Consider the following 16,332-nt stretch of genomic DNA (forward strand, 5'->3'; position numbering starts at 1 on the left):
AAAAAAAGAGGCAAAGTTTTGAAAATGTGTGTAAGCAGTTGAAAAAAAAAACGTAAAAACATAAATTCATTAACACCATATACATGAGAGCTAAAATTCATACAATAAATACAGGACAGAAATAGTAATACATGTAGATATTTTCTTAAATACATGAAACTAAAACAATCTTTATAAAAGTGAAATTTTGCCCTTATATTGTGGCCTGGTTTCACAGACAGGTTTTAAACTAAGTCAGGATTAGGCCATAGTTCAGTTAGGACATATAAGTAATTTTTTAGAATATTTAAATTTAGTAAAAATTTAGAAAAAAAACCCCGGTGTGCACAAAGACACTGATATATTTTAAGATCAGTCAATGCAAGTTTCTTTCAGTTTCTAGGCTTAAGCCTTGTCTGTGAAACGGGTGGAATATTTAATATTAGTAGCTTATAACAATAGTGACATTAATAATAACCCAAATGCCATAATTCAACAGCTTTAGTAACTGTATGGTAAAACTGTATGGGGTGGTGCTGTGTGGACTGAAATGCTTGCATTTTCTGTTGGGTACAGATTACTTCAAGACTTCAGTTTTACATGGAGCTATTAAATCTGAATTCATCCAGCTTCCCCACAGAGTCTTTGTTCACATACAATGTTGTGCGTGTCATTGGTCGAATTATAATGGATAAAACGCTGGTTGTCACCTTCAATAGAGCGGCAACAGCCTCAATCTAGTTCATAAGCTCTGTGCCAGTCACTGGTCTGGTCCAGCTGTTCTCTCATGCTGTGCAGTTTAATCAGGTAGTGTCATTCCATCACATGGCTTTTGGTGTTTGTTTCTCATGCACTCCAGTAAAGCCGAAGTGATTAAGACACTACTTACAATGAGTAGAATGACACTGCATCACTCAAAACGTTTTGAGAGAAATAGTGCAGTCCTTTGACAAGGATAAATAATGTGCGCGTTTGGGAGCTCCCATTGGCCAATCAATATAGGCCTACCTTTCCTTTCCGTTCCTCCGCAACCAATCACGGCCCCCTCATTGCTCGGGCCCTGTGATGTTAATTTGGCCCTATGTGGGAGTTATTTTCTTGGCACACTTTTGTACCAAACTTTAACACCACAGCTTACCTTATGCCGAGTTCACACTGCACGATTTTCAAACTCGTCGGATCGCTGTTGTTTTCACACTGCGTGACTATCTGGGGTAGCATTCAGTCGCTGCTGTGTTCACATTGCACGATGGATCGGCGACAGGGGCTTTCACATTGCACGATTTCACAATAGGAAGAATCGCCGACAACTCTGTCTGACCCGCAAATTACGTTTCACAACAAAACGCACGCGAGGAGTGATAAGGAAATAACGCGAGAACCTGCGTGCGTCAGCCCGTTGTTCTGGAGCGAGACTGGAAGTATTAAAAAAATATAGCCCGCAAATTGTCTGTGCGCTGATTTCCGGCTACAAAAACAGATTATGCAGGAGGGAGATGCAGGGATTGTGTTCTGCAAAGAGTGGTAAATAATAATTTGCAGTAACTGTTACGCTGATGTTGTGGCTGGTCAAGTGTTTGTGCTCGTTTCTGTATGATATAATTGTACATATTAAAATACTGATATGGTCTATAACTCCTCACTGAACTTCCCTCTGCCCTGTATCTTTGTCTCTCATTGGCTGAAGGTCATCGTGATGTAGTTTTCAGTCAGAAATCATTGCACACAGCGTGATTGTGAATCGCCGACAGCTCCAGATATTTAGCATGCCAAATATTTCACAGGCGTCGGCGACGTGTCGGCGATTCCCTCAGATCGCGTCTTTGATAATTCACACTGCGCGATTGTCACTCGCGTGAACGAGCTCCGATTTGCCTCCGATGTCGGGCATTTGTCGGCGATTTATCAAAACCTGTCGGCGAGTGAAAAATCGGGCTAAAATCGTGCAGTGTGAACTCGGCATTAGTATGTCCTTCCCTTTATGACCACAGTGTACCCATCTTGTGATGGCTAGAAAAGCATGTCCCAAAGTGCAAATCATCTGAAATTGGTTTCTTGAACATGATAATGAGTTCACTATACTCAAATGGCCTCCACATTCACCAGATCTCAATCCAATAGGGCGCTTTTGGGCAGAGGTGGACAGTAGTGAAGTATTTTTACTCTGCTTTAAAAGTACTTTTCAAGTGTTTGCACTTTATCAGAGTGTTTTTCTTTAGAAAACTTTACTTCACAACATTCCAAAGCATAATATTGTACTTTTTACTGCACTACATTTCATATTTAATGTCATTTAATACTTAAATACATTAGAAATAGGAACATCAAGTAAAAGCAATTCAAAGATCTACTTGAGTGCTTCATTTTTAATGTTCTTAAGTATTAAAGGTAAAACAAACAACAACCTTTGAAATGTAGTGCAGTAAAAAGTATGACATTATGCTTTGGAGTGAAGTAAAGTTTTCCAAAGAAAAACACTCTGATAAACTACAGATACTTTTTAAATTTACTTAAGTAAAGTAAAAATACTTCACTACTGTCTGCCTCTGCCTTTGGGAGATGGTGGAAAGGGAGATTTGCATCATGGATATACAGCCGACAAATCTGAAGCAACTGTGATATATCATGTCCATATTCACCAAAATCGTTGAGGAATGTTTCCAGCACCTTGCTGAATCTATGCCTACTATTAGTAGTTGTAGTACTGTTACATGCTACTTGCTAAGCTTAAGAACTAGCTTGCTGTATTTATGCTGGGCTTGTTATCTGCTTGACAGATATATAATCAGTCTTGTTTTATGAAATAGTCAAGTATAAACTGCTGTCCAAAAAAAAAATGCTTCCTGAAATTCTTTCCTTCTGGGAGGTCCTTCTCTGCTCCTACCTGGAGTAATGAACATATTATCATATACAGAACATGTAATTCTTGCAAACCAGGCTTAAACACAATAGTTTACACTTGTGAAATGTATTGTGCAGCTATTTACCGACATCTCTGGTGAATTAAACAGCTTTTATAGTCCCTCGGATGCGATATAAAGTGGATTGTTCTGTATCTGGAAACCTTATGCGTAATGCAACGGCCTATGTTCTGATTAATTATTGGGTGGGTGGTAGCAGTAAATAAGGGAGATGTTTTTCTCTGCCATGGGGCTGCTACTCTGGTGGTCCAGTAAATTTGGTGGCAGGCTCACAATGTTCATCTTCAGTTTTAATGTCGTGTTCATGTATATTATCATGCAGGATGAGTACTAATGGACCAAATTCGTTACATCATGCTCGGCATGCAGAGACTGGAAGTGATCTCAAAGCAGATATGACGTGCTAACTGCATGACAACAAAAACGGACCCCATGTATGCTCCATATACACACAGATATTCAAACGCATTGTCAGATGAGAAGAGCTGTGTCTTTGTTCTGTGTTGTGATGACTTTGGCAGGTTGATGAGGACTGACAACCTCCAAAACACACAGCCTGCTGTCCATAAAAAGCTGCTCTCCTGCCGCAGGGATTTGGGTGACCTGAACTTGACACAGTGGGAATCTCCTTTCCTCTATTCACCATGACAGAGACAGATCAAATCTCCCTCGTGGCCGTGTGACTGAAAGCACTCATCACCACAGCCATTTGTAGGAGTTATCGCTTGTTTACTTGGCTCTCTGATCCTGTGCAGGGAAGCTCTGGATCCTCCCAGTGCTGCTTGTGTCTCCAGATCCATTCGGTGTCACATTCCACTCCTACTATCACATCCCTCAGGCAGCAGAGCAGAGAGACATGCCAATGACTGTCTTGTGCATTATGTTCATTGCGCTGATCAAGAGCGAGGGAAGCTGTGCGGCATAGGAAATAACAACCCAGATGTCTACTTGTGATGCTTTTGACACTCCATAAAGGGTTACTGCAGGAGCTTGACCTCACCATGAACTCCTGCGTTTTCCATTGAGAGCATGATTCGGCTTTGTCGGTCTATACCGCATGATTTTGAATAGCTGGAGTGACTTGCCAATATATCAAAACTGATCATGGTAGACTGCAGACCACCGCATACAACTTATTTCATAAGAATGCTCTTTTGGACACCAGCATCGTTCCCACACTCCTGGAATGTGTTGGATTTCTCTCTTGCCTGAATTCATTAAGGATTCTCTAGATTCACAGACTGTTGAATCTGTTAAGTCGGCACCAAATAAGCACTGTTAAACATGAATTTCTGTAGAGTTCTGAAACATTTGGCCTTCTAAGTGCAAAATATCTATGTTAACGCAGAGCCTCCCACTATGTGCAAAGCTCAACTAGAGGAAAACACTGTTATTCTTTTTACAACTCAGAAGACTTAATGGAGCTCTCAGCTATGTCATTTTAGTATCAACTTTGTCTTAGATGTTTCTCATAAAATTCCTTTGCAGAAATAAAACTTGAAACAAATGAGACAATTGTTGACATACAGCAAGAGTACAGAGTTATTAAATGAGCTGCTGAGATAATTTATTGAATAAAGCTTGAGGTAATATGGAAATCTCCATCTTTAGATTGCAGACTTTGGTATTTTGGCAACCTTAGTCAACCTGGGATTTGAGAAGCTAATTATATCTCTTCTGAAACTAAAGACAAGATGCATGTGAGATGTAGTACTGAGCATTATTGTTTTGAATTCAGCTGATTCAAATTCAAATGTGCCAGCTAGGTAAAGTTATCAACCAAGTTAACGTAGATGAGGTTTTGTCAAAATTTTGAAAATGACTTAGGCGTCTTAGAAGCATCACATATGTTTCACTATATGCCATTTCTAGGTATGTTTTCATAGTGTTTCGTAGTTGTAATATATATTATATTCAGCATAAGTAAGTACAAAATGCAAACGAAATATGGTCCCACTTATACAGTATATTAGGTGTCTTTAAATACTATGTACTCAATAAAATAATGAATTGTTGGGTACAAATGTAACTGTGTTCATGTTGAATTGCATAAAACTTGCTGCTATTGAGATGGGATATGGGTAAGGTTAGGGCAGGTTTGGTGGTATAGTTTAAGGGGTAGAGGTAGGGTCAACATTATAATTATAGATGTAACTATAAATAGAATATGTAAATATAAATTAATTACAGAGTTCTCTAGCTTTGTAGTTTCCTATATTTAAAAATGTAATTTTAATGTAATTTTCAAAGCTAAATGTTCATGACCCTTTGGAAATCATGATAGATTTGGTGTTCAAGAAACATATCTAATTATTATCAATGTTGAAAACAGATGTGCTGCTTAATATATATATATATATATATATAAAAAATTTTTTTTGCAAAACTTGACACATTTTTAGGGATTCTTTGATGAATAGAAAGTTCCAAGGAGCAGTATTTATTTGAAATAGAAACTTTTTTAACATTATAAATGTCTTCACTGACAACGTACACAACTCCATTACTTGAGTAAAAGTACAGATATTGCTGGTCAAATATTACTCCATTACAAGTGAAAGTTGTAAAGACAGATATTTACTTAAGTAAAAGTTACAGAAGTACTTGTATTTAAAAAGTACTTAAGTACCAAAAGTAAATTTCCTTCTTTTTTTTTTTATGTCAACATAAAAATGTTTTATTATTGTTGTATGTACAACCCGAATTCTGGAAATGTTTTTAAAATTTGAATAAAATGAAAACTAAAAGATTTCAAATCACATGAGCCAATATTTTATTCACAATAGAACATAAATGACATAACAAATGTTTAAACTGAGAAATTTTAAAATTTTATGCACAAAATGAGCTCATTTCAAATTTGATACCTGCTACAGGTCTCAAAATAGTTGGGACGGGGGCATGTTTACCATGGTGTAGCATCTCCTCTTCTTTTCAGAACAGTTTGAAGATGTCTGGGAATCAAGGTTATGAGTTTCTGGAGTTTTGGTGTTGGAATTTGGTCCCATTCTTGCCTGATACAGGTTTCCAGCTGCTGAAGAGTTTGTGGTCATCTTTGACGTATTTTTCATTTAATGATCTCTATAGGTGAAAGATCTGGACTGCAGGCAGGCCAATTCAGCACCCTGACTCTTCTACTACAAAGCCATGCTGTTGTAATAGCTGCAGTATGGCCTGGAGGTCATCTGGAGGGGAGCATATGTTGCTCTAAAACCTTTATATTTGACCCTGGACCACAAAACCAGTCTTAAGTCGATGGGGTATATTTGTAGCAATAGCCAAAAATACACTGTATGGGTCAAAATTATAGATTTTTCTTTTATGCCAAAAATGATTAGTATATTAAGTAAAGATCATATTCCATGAAGATATTTTGTAAATGTACTACTGTAAATATATCAAAACGTCGTTTTTGATTAGTAATATGCATTGCTAAGAATTCATTTGGACAACTTTAAAGGCAATTTTCTCAATATTTAGATTTTTTTGCACCCTCAGATTCCAGATTTTCAAATAGTTGTATCTCGGCCAAATATTGTCCGATCCTAACAAACCATACATCAATGCAAAGCTTATTTATTCACCTTTCAGAAGATGTATAAATCTCAATTTCGAAAATTGACACTTAAGACTGGTTTTGTGGTCCAGGGTCACATATACCTTTCAGCATTCATAGTGCCTTCCAAAACATGCAAGCTGCCCACACCGTATGCACTTTTGCACCCCATACCATCAAAGATGCTGGCTTTTGAACTGAACGCTGATAACACGCTGGAAGGCCTCCCTCCTCTTTAGCCTGGAGGACACTGCGTCCGTGATTTCCAACAAGAATGTCAAATTTTGACTCATCTGACCATAGAACACTTTTCCATTTTGAAACAGTCCATTTTAAATGAGCCTTGGCACACAGGACACGACGGCGCTTCTGGACCATGTTCACATATGGCTTCCTTTTTGCATGATAGAGCTTTAGTTGGCATCTGTACATGGCACGGTGGATTGTGTTTACCAACAGTGGTTTCTGGAAGTATTCCTGGGCCCATTTAGTAATGTCAATGACAGAATCATGCTGATGAGTGATGCAGTGTGGTCTGAGGGCTCGAAGACCATGGACATCCAACAAAGGTCTTGTCCCTTATGTCAAGGTCAGCAGGAAGGGACCCAAATGCAGAGTGAGTGAAACAAATATTTATTGAAAGCACAAGTTCAAGGGAGTGCACAGGGGTGAACAGTCTTGGGACAACTCCAACCACCAGCGGGAGAGAACTATGCCTCCAGAGGTAGACGGTCTGGAGAACAGTCCCAGTCAGTGGCCAATCCAAGCAGCAGAATGGGGAGAAGGCCAGAGCAGAGACCAGTAGGGCGTGCAATCAAAGTGAAGGGGCATAAAGTAGGTTAGTGTCCATGAAAGGCTCTCTGCACCAAGCTTTGTTGGCAGACTGCCTTGGGGAACCAACAGGCAGGAAGTCTCAGGCTGGTAGAGCAGGACAGGCTTGGTTGGCAGACTGCCTTGGGGGACCAACAGGCAGGGAGTCTCAGGCTGGTAGAGCAGGACTGGAAGGAACACACAGCACAAACACACAACAAGACAGCACTCAAAACCACACAACAACAACACGAGAAACATGTAATAAAAGGGAAAATAATAAGTAACTAAAGTAAAATAAAAAGGGTAAAGGAAATATCAAAATATAGACTACTGAAAAACTAGAGTATAAAATCTAAATAGTTCAAAACTCAAAACAAGACTGATGAACAACTAAAGATAATATACAAGTAAATATAAGCAAGATTACTGAGGAACAAAACCAAAAGATAGAAAATAAAAAGCAAAAACTGCAGAAAGGATATACAACAACACGGCAAGACTAGAGTATAGAGCAGCCAAACAATAACTGTCTCTAAGGCACAAGACGAACCCGCAAACACAAGAGGAAAAACAGCACAATATAAAGGGAGGCAAGTACACGAGGGCCAGGTGAGCACAATAAAGGAAACGAGGACAAGACCAGGGCTAAACAAGAGGGCGTGACCAAGGGAAACAAGGAGGTGGGATCACAGGAACACATGGTAGACACAAACAAAGACAAAGCAATGTGTTAAGACACAAGACAACCAAAGAAACATTAAACAAAGACAACACAGACAAGGCTGCCAGGGCAGAGCCCTGACAGTACCCCCCTCCCAAAGGATGCCTCCTGGCATCCAAACCAGTCCAGGAAGGTGGTGACACAACAGGGAACCAAGGGGGTGCCAACTGGGTGGGCTTGAAGGGAGCAGGCATAGCCGAGCCATAGCAGCCACGCAGCACAGGAGAGGGGGTGGGGAGGGTGGGAATAAATCCAGTGTTGTAGCCTGGCAGGGCAGAGTGGAAGGCTGCTGGAGGGGTGGGAAAACCGCAAGTATTTGGTTGCATAGAAGGCGGAGTTGGAGAAACATGAGTGGTGTATCTGGGGGTATTGACTGGCTTGAATAATGGTTGCTTGAAAATGGTGGAGTAGGACAGGGTGCTGTCAGCTGCTTGGGGAGCAGGAATGGCCTTAGCATTGGGGACAGGCTCTGGGCTGAGAATGGGTTTAGGAGTTAACTCCGAGGCCATAACTCCACTGATAGAAAAGGTGGGGAGTTCTGATGATTTTGGAGCAAGACAGGGGACAGCCTCCCTGCCTATGACAAGACTAACAGAGAGAGTGGAGGACTCTGATGGGAGTGGCTCTTGGATACATTCCGGCTGCTTCTGAACTGGGACTGGCTCTGAAACGGACTATAGGACTGATCCCAAAATGGACTTGGGTGGCTCCAGGGCTGGGGCTAACTCCAGCGTAAACTCAGGGAGAGGAGCACTGTCTGAAACTGAAGCACTCTCCAGGGCAGACTCCAAGGACTCTGGGACTGGAGCAGAGTCTGAGATAGGAAACAACTCTGGGGTGAATCTTGAGGGTAGAGTTGAGTCTGGAACTGATGCGGACTCAAAGACTGAGTCTAAAGTCTGGAGGACTGGAGCAGATTCTGAGCCTGTGGCAGTTAGAGCTGGTTGCTCGGGAATGGCCTCAGTGTCATCCATGGACGAAACGGTGACAGTGGGCTGCTTGAGGGTGGCCTCACTGGCCATAACAGGAAGGACAAGCAGCTCAGGGATGATCTCTGTAGGCATGGTACGACTGGCTGGATTAGACTCTGGGAGCATGACATGACTGGCTAAATCTAACTCAGTGGGTACAACATGACTTGCAGGAATGGCTTCTCGGGGCAAAACAGGAGGTTCAGAGACTGTCACCCTTGTTACAGGGCAAAATGACTGCTCAGAGATGTTCTCTGTGGGCTTGACAGGGAGCGCAGATGACTCTGGGATTGCCTCTGTGGTTGTGTCAAGACTAACAGGAACTGCCTCTCGGACTGGGGCCAAGTCTAGAAAAGGCTCCAGGGCTGAAACAGGAATGCCTCTCTGGGCTGCTGGAATGGGCTCAAAGACTGACTCAAGAGTGCCCTCGGGGGCAGCTGAAATGCCCTCAGGGGCTGCAGGAATAGGCTCAGGAGCTGCTTCTGGAGCACCCTCGGGGGCAGCTGAAATGCCCTCCAGGGCTGCAGGAATTGGCTCAGGAGCTGATTCTGGGGTGCCCTCGGGGGCAGCAGAAATGCCCTCCGGGACTGCAGGAACAGAGTTAGGATCTGATTCTGGAGCGCCCTCGGGGGCAGCTGAAATGCCCTCCGGGGCTGCAGGAATTGGCTCAGGAGCTGATTCTGGGGCGCCCTCGGGGGCAGCAGAAATGCCCTCCGGGGCTGCAGGAACAGAGTTAGGATCTGATTCTGGAGCGCCCTCGGGGGCAGCTGAAATGCCCTCCGGGGCTGCAGGAATTGGCTCAGGAGCCAATTCTGGAGAGCCCTCGGGGGCAGCTGAAATGCCCTCCGGGGCTGCAGGAATTGGCTCAGGAGCTGATTCTGGGGTGCCCTCTGGGCTGCAACATTCCGGGCAGCCCTCTTCCTTCTCAGCCGGCGCTTTAATGTGGGAGGCAACAGAGGAACACGATCTTGATTCGAAGAGGAAGGGACGGTGGGGTGGTCTGTGCTGATGGACTCTGGTTGCGAAAGGATTTGCCAATCTTTGCAGTGATGCACATAGTTGGAGAAATCCCAGAAGTCCAAAATTCTTAATTGTTCCATTTCCCACGGAGGCAGTGGATGGTCCAGACAGAGGTTGAAGATATCCTTAAGGGCTGCATCCTGGTAATCGAGGCCCCTGGACATAGTCCAAAAGAACTGGGCAAAGGCCCTCACCTCCAGCCCCTGCTGACGAAGAGCTCCCAGCCCTCGCTGGCGGGCCAGTCTCTCCTGAGAATTTGCAGGGGGCAAGATCTTGAGACTCATTCCGCTGGGTCCTGATTGGCGGGTTTGTAATGTCAAGGTCAGCAGGAAGGCACCCAAATGCAGAGTGAGTGAAACAAATATTTACAGGTTATAAAGGGAGGCAAGTACACGAGGGCCAGGTGAGCACAATAAAGGAAACGAGGACAAGACCAGGGCTAAACAAGAGGGCGTGACCAAGGGAAACAAGGAGGTGGGATCACAGGAACACATGGTAGACACAAACAAAGACAAAGCAATGTGTTAAGACACAAGACAACCAAAGAAACATTGAACAAAGACAACACAGACAAGGCTGCCAGGGCAGAACCCTGACACCTTACGCACAAAGATTTCTCCAGTTTCTCTGAATCTTTTGATGATGTTATGCACTGTAGATGATGAGATTTGCAAACCTTTGCAATTTGACGTTGTGGAATGTCATTTTTAAAGTATTCCACAATCTTTTTATGCACTCTTTATTATTAGTTGCTAGATGTTCTCCCAGCTGAATCTTTTCAAAATTTCTTGCTTTTTCAGTCCCAACGTTTTTGAGACCTGTAGCAGGCATCAAATTTGAAATGAGCTCATTTAGTGGATAAAAGTGTAAAATTTCTGTTTAAACATTTGTTGTGTTTTCTATGTTCTATTGTGAATAAAATATTGGCTCATGTGATTTGAAAGTCTTTTAGTTTTAATTTTATTCAAATTTAAAAAACGTCCCAACATTTCCGAAATTCAGGTTGTAATACCTTATGCCTCTAAAGCATCTTACAATACATTATGCCTACTGGATACACTGACTAGCTTGTAGTGTCTTTGGAATAAAGAGCTTTTAGAATGTTAAAATATAGAAATGAAACAAGTGAGGTGACAAAAAACAAACAAAAAAAAAACAATTGGTAACACTTTAGAATACTGTACCATCATTAATAAAAACTACACAGGAACAAATGACTAATGCACTATTAACTTTCTAGTAACTACTATTAACTAACAAGAAACTCTGATTAGTGATTTAGTAAGTAATAGCGCTAAGTTGAAAGTGATAGTTCACCACACTAGTTAATCATTAATGACAGAACAGTTTTCTAAGTGTTACCAAACAATTTTATTTAACAATAAATCCCTACACCACCACCACAAAAGCATGATGGTAGTGATCTCATACAGCTCTGGCAGTGTGCACACATCTACATGTAGCCATTCATCTTTCATTTAAAAAAAAACCCAGCAACACAACTGTAGGTGTATGCCTTTACAAAAGCAACACTGCTTTAACAAAAAAGCAAAACAGCAACATTTATTTGACATCATCGCTTTTGCAATATTTTGATGTCATACACAGAAAGGTCTGTGCAGTGCTGTGCAGTCAAACACCTATTGTGATTTGTTAAGAAACGCACAACAGTTGTTCTGTGGCTTTATAGGTAATATTTTTGTTTACACAATTTTGCAAAATCAGACAATATTGTTCTTATATATACCAAAATATTAACTTAATGAATTGTTGTAAATACATATTACATTTGCAACTAGTCAGTGTTCAAAAAATACTGGGAAAATCACTTCATGTTAACCCTACAAAAGTGATTACTGATATGCTGTCAAAAAAATTAAATAAAAATAAAAGTAACATTTTAGAGAAGAAAAAAAAAAAATCACCCTCTGATTTTTAAAGCTGCAACATAGTAACGTCTTTCTACTTTAAGGACCTTGATAGAAATGTAGTGGAGTGAAAAGTACAATATTTGTCTTTCAAATATAGTGAAGTTAATTTTTTTTAATTTAATTTAATTTTTTTTTTTTTGCAGTCCATTCAAATACCTAAATGTTAAGCCCTAAACTTCAGGTTTCTCTTTCCTTTTGGTGCTGCTCAGAGGTGTTCCACCTATCCACTTCCTTTAATCAAATACAGACGTTTGCCAAATCTGGAGTTGTTCAAAAGTGGAAAAGAAACAAGGGTGTATTTTTATCTGTGCCACCATCCTTTGATTGGTCAATACTATGAGCCAGAACCAGGTCTCTTCTTGTGCAGATACTTGAATGCTGTGTTTATATGTACTGTAATCGATTCTGGAATCTAAACATATGCATGGACATGACTTTAATTCCTTACGTTGACAGAAGTGAGACAGCATATTAATCATTGTAAAATGTATTATTATATCATTAATATTCTGCACATGATTACTCTTCAATGCAACAAATAGTTGTGACTGTTACATACAACTGTTTGTTTTTCTTTGTGTTTCAGGAATTCCAGTAAGTACTCCGTTATCACTGAAGCTTTAATTCAGAACAAATGTGAGTTGGTCTGGAGGTGGGCAGATACAGCATGGCATGACGTGTTGGCTTTGCAACCTTGATATAGACTGCAACTGAGGTGAGATAAGATGAAATGGAGAATATATGCTCCAGGAGACAGTTTCTGAATTGATCGCACTCCATTTTTCACTGTCTGGCATCCATCCTGACCGCCTGTATCGTAAAAACCAGGCATGCCTTTAAAAAATAAAAATCCAACAGCTGATTCAAATCTTTTTGTGCCTTCACACAGAATACATAGTAAACACTAGTACATGTTGAAATGTATGTGTACAATCCGTCCTTATCATAGTAACAATGCAGAAGCACAACATCTTTTATTGCTATGGTTGCGTCACATTTCTCAACATGAGCATAAACCCACAATAATAGAGGAGAAGAGTGTGTAAACATGCATGGTTTCCCCAAACACGTTCCATTTTTTTATGAGCTGTTTGTCACATAAGCTGTGTTTATGTATTGCAAATGGACTATTAAAGACAATGACAACAATGCAGTATCGGAACACTTTAACAAAGTTCATTCTTGTGCCTTTTTTGGGGGGTTTGGGACGTAAGCAAACTTCAAACTTTTTTTTAATTCAGATATAATGTGTTTTTAATTGTACTGTTTCTTTTTCTTTATTAAATCCTAACAGGGCCCTCCAGGACGAGATGGCTACCCGGTAATTGTCACTCCAGTTATACAGTCACTGATCAACTGATCACATCTGCTTTAACCACAAGCTTACACAGGACTTGGGGTCTCATGTAGACCTCAGCTGATAGGCAGTGTTAAGTGTCATAGTGCGCCACCTGCTGGACATATTAGAAATTATTGCTAAAAACCAAGGTTTTTGGGTTTAAAGGTAATTCAAAATTCAGCAATTGACCTTAAAAAAAGAAAAGTTCAATTCATGCATAAACCTGCTGATGCCATTTGGGTGTGTTTTCTAAACGTATCATTAGCCAACTATGGTTGCAAGACACCAACGTAGTTCTAAGATTTGGCATTTCCTGAATCCATAGTTCCAACAAACATTCGTAAACAGTATTGCAAAGTTGTGTGGTTGGATCCTGTGCTTGAACAAAAGCCAGTAGGATCTATATAAATTCTATACATAAAGAAATTTAATTCTATGTTATTTCATTTAAGAGAATTAACACAATGTTTTTAAAGAGTTTGCATGTGCATATGTACTCTGGTACCAAAGAGGAATACAAGACCTCTTATTTCTTTGTGCTTAAATTTTGAGTAAATCAAATGACACAATTGTTCTGATGGGGTTAAACAAGTCAAAATACATCAATGTACTTTTTTCACAAAGGTTTTCAAATGGTATATATAATGGTACAGATAATTGTATGCATATACTGTATAACGTAGCTATTATACAGGTATACAATCCATCTGTATGTATAACCTGCCTATTAAACATGAACCTTAAACCTCATAAAAAAAAAAAAAGTTTAAATTATCAATATTGGATAAGCTAATTTAATCATATCAAATCTTCTTATTTCAAAAGAGTTATTATTTTCAGTTATTATTAAAATAACAAGTTATTCTTGACATTTTTAACCTATATACCTACACAACTCTTACAGAACAAAGAGATTTTGTTCTTTCCAATAGCTTTGCTTTTAAAAGAGGCATTAGTTGCGTGAAGCCTCCCTGACAGGCCATTGCGATCCAGATGCGATCAGTTGCATGCGTTGGCAGCCTCTGCTCCGCATAAAGATCAACTGGGAAATATAGCCCTGTGTGAAGTCTCTCCAAGCATAACAAGAGAGCTGCTCCAAACTGAACCGTGCGCAGGACTACACCACATGTGGCCCTTACCGGATTTCCAACTGCACTCAGAACTATTGCCACACAAGTCATCCATTTCTTCTACATCATGCTGAATAGACTGACATGTGCAGCCCCTGCATGCTTTCTTGTCACCTGTCTGTTGTGAAAGTACAAGCACACACTACCAGATCAAGACAGACAGCTCTGTTGTCTGTGTTTCCTGACTATGTTGTTCAGAATAAAGACATTCAAGTCAGAGAATGATCAGAAATATATGTTTATCACTATATTTGTTTTTAGTCTAATTTTACAATGTGTATACAACATTATGTTGACACATTGTTTTAATAGATGTTGCGTTTAGATCTACACTGCCTGTTTTACATTTATTATGACCTTTTGTTCTAAAGGTTTTCCAATCAGAAAGTGTTCACATTTCATTTAGTTAAGTATGCTGGCTTATATTTTTTCACAGGTCAGAGACTTAGAGAGCACAGACCCCTTTCAGCACCTTCAGTGGCGTGGACAGCGACTTCCTGTCTTTTAGTCTGAGCTTACTGAAGCCAGTGATGATGGACTAAACCTTTTCTTCCTCTAATTATTTATAACAGGGGACCACTAATTATTATTACAAAAATATCATATTTTTGGAGTCCACCAAAGCTAAACTGTATGGTATTGATTTTATTGTGAACGATTAATCTATGCATGTTACTTTTTTTTGACCTCATAATTTTTTAATCAAAATGACCTGAGGGGTTACATTGGTGCCATGACCCAGATGGGAGTGAGGTTTAGGGGGGTGAGTGTAACAGAGTCTCCCCTGATCTTAAGAGGTGCACCAGTGACTGATGCTAGGGACTGTGGTCTTTAGTGTCCTTGTTAGTGCACCCGCCTCACATGACGGCAACCTGGGTTCGAGTTCCACTCGCCTTTTTCAAATAGCCATTTTACTCAGATGCCTGTCCCTATAGGGAGGAAATTATCAAAATCGACAATCAAAATCTAATGTATATGATTGCCCTGAAATAACTATAAAAACTCATCTGAGTCTTTTTCTGTCCCTCTCAGGGTCCGATGGGTATGGATGGTAAGCCTGTAAGTACAACATCACTGGTTTAACTCCAGTTATCTGTAGGGATGTATATTTATTGCTGCACAGTAACACACTGCTCATTATGCTGTAAAAATATATAATAAGGTCTAATAATAATTTCTCTCTTCTTATAGGGACCTCCAGGTCCAAACGGCAGTCAGGTATGTTTTTTCATCATTTCTATCTGAAAACGACTGTATTATTGTGCGTTGTGTAATTCTGTTATGGGCCAGTTTGTAATACATCTTAGATTTCTAACAAAGTCATAACAGCAACATCTGGTATAAACCAGCCCCACCTGTTGGTTTGTACAGCACAGGTAAACTTCATTCTATCACCTCATTCATAAGAGTGTGATGCTGAAAAGTAATGTTTAGATTTTATTCCTCAGGTTACTCCAGGGGCCAGTTGCATAAGCCTGTGCGCAAGTAAAAAAAGTGCATATTAAACTTAATTGAAATTTAACCTTACTTTGAAGGTTGCTCATTGGATCAATAAAGGTAAACATAATTTTTTACAACTACATATTAGAGGTCTTGTGACTTACTAGAGTTGTGCCTTAAGAACAATTGATAGGCCAACCTAAATTAAAGGGATACTACAACCAAAAATTAAAATACTGGCATCATTTACTCGCCCTCATGTTGTTCCAAAACAACAAGACATACTTTGAAGAACTTTGGAAAATAAACAACAATGGAGCCCACTGATTTCAAATGTATTGAAAATGCGCACATCCCACAAACCCAAATAGCGCTCAGGTGCAGGACAAATTTTTTTTCAAACTATAGCAAAGGAACATACGTGATGTCCGCACACTGAATTGACTGCACCATAAAAATATATATTTTATTGCAACTTTTCGACCATCAGGTCTTCGTCAGGCACAAATAA

At 40.1% G+C, this 16,332-nt stretch overlaps 1 protein-coding gene across 1 annotated transcript in view; it reads left to right on the top strand.

Moving 5' to 3' along the window:
• The window catches only part of LOC131529395 (collagen alpha-1(XXIII) chain), a 98,872-nt gene that overhangs the window by 59,993 nt on the left and 22,547 nt on the right, over positions 1–16,332 (top strand). Inside the window, exons 4-7 of the mRNA XM_058759093.1 lie at positions 12,499–12,506; positions 13,207–13,233; positions 15,414–15,440; positions 15,573–15,599. Of these exons, the coding sequence (XP_058615076.1) occupies positions 12,499–12,506; positions 13,207–13,233; positions 15,414–15,440; positions 15,573–15,599 (89 nt within the window). The remainder of the gene's footprint in view (positions 1–12,498; positions 12,507–13,206; positions 13,234–15,413; positions 15,441–15,572; positions 15,600–16,332) is intronic.

Source organism: Onychostoma macrolepis, chromosome 21 (assembly GCF_012432095.1).
Source record: "Onychostoma macrolepis isolate SWU-2019 chromosome 21, ASM1243209v1, whole genome shotgun sequence".
Lineage (NCBI taxonomy): Eukaryota > Metazoa > Chordata > Actinopteri > Cypriniformes > Cyprinidae > Onychostoma > Onychostoma macrolepis.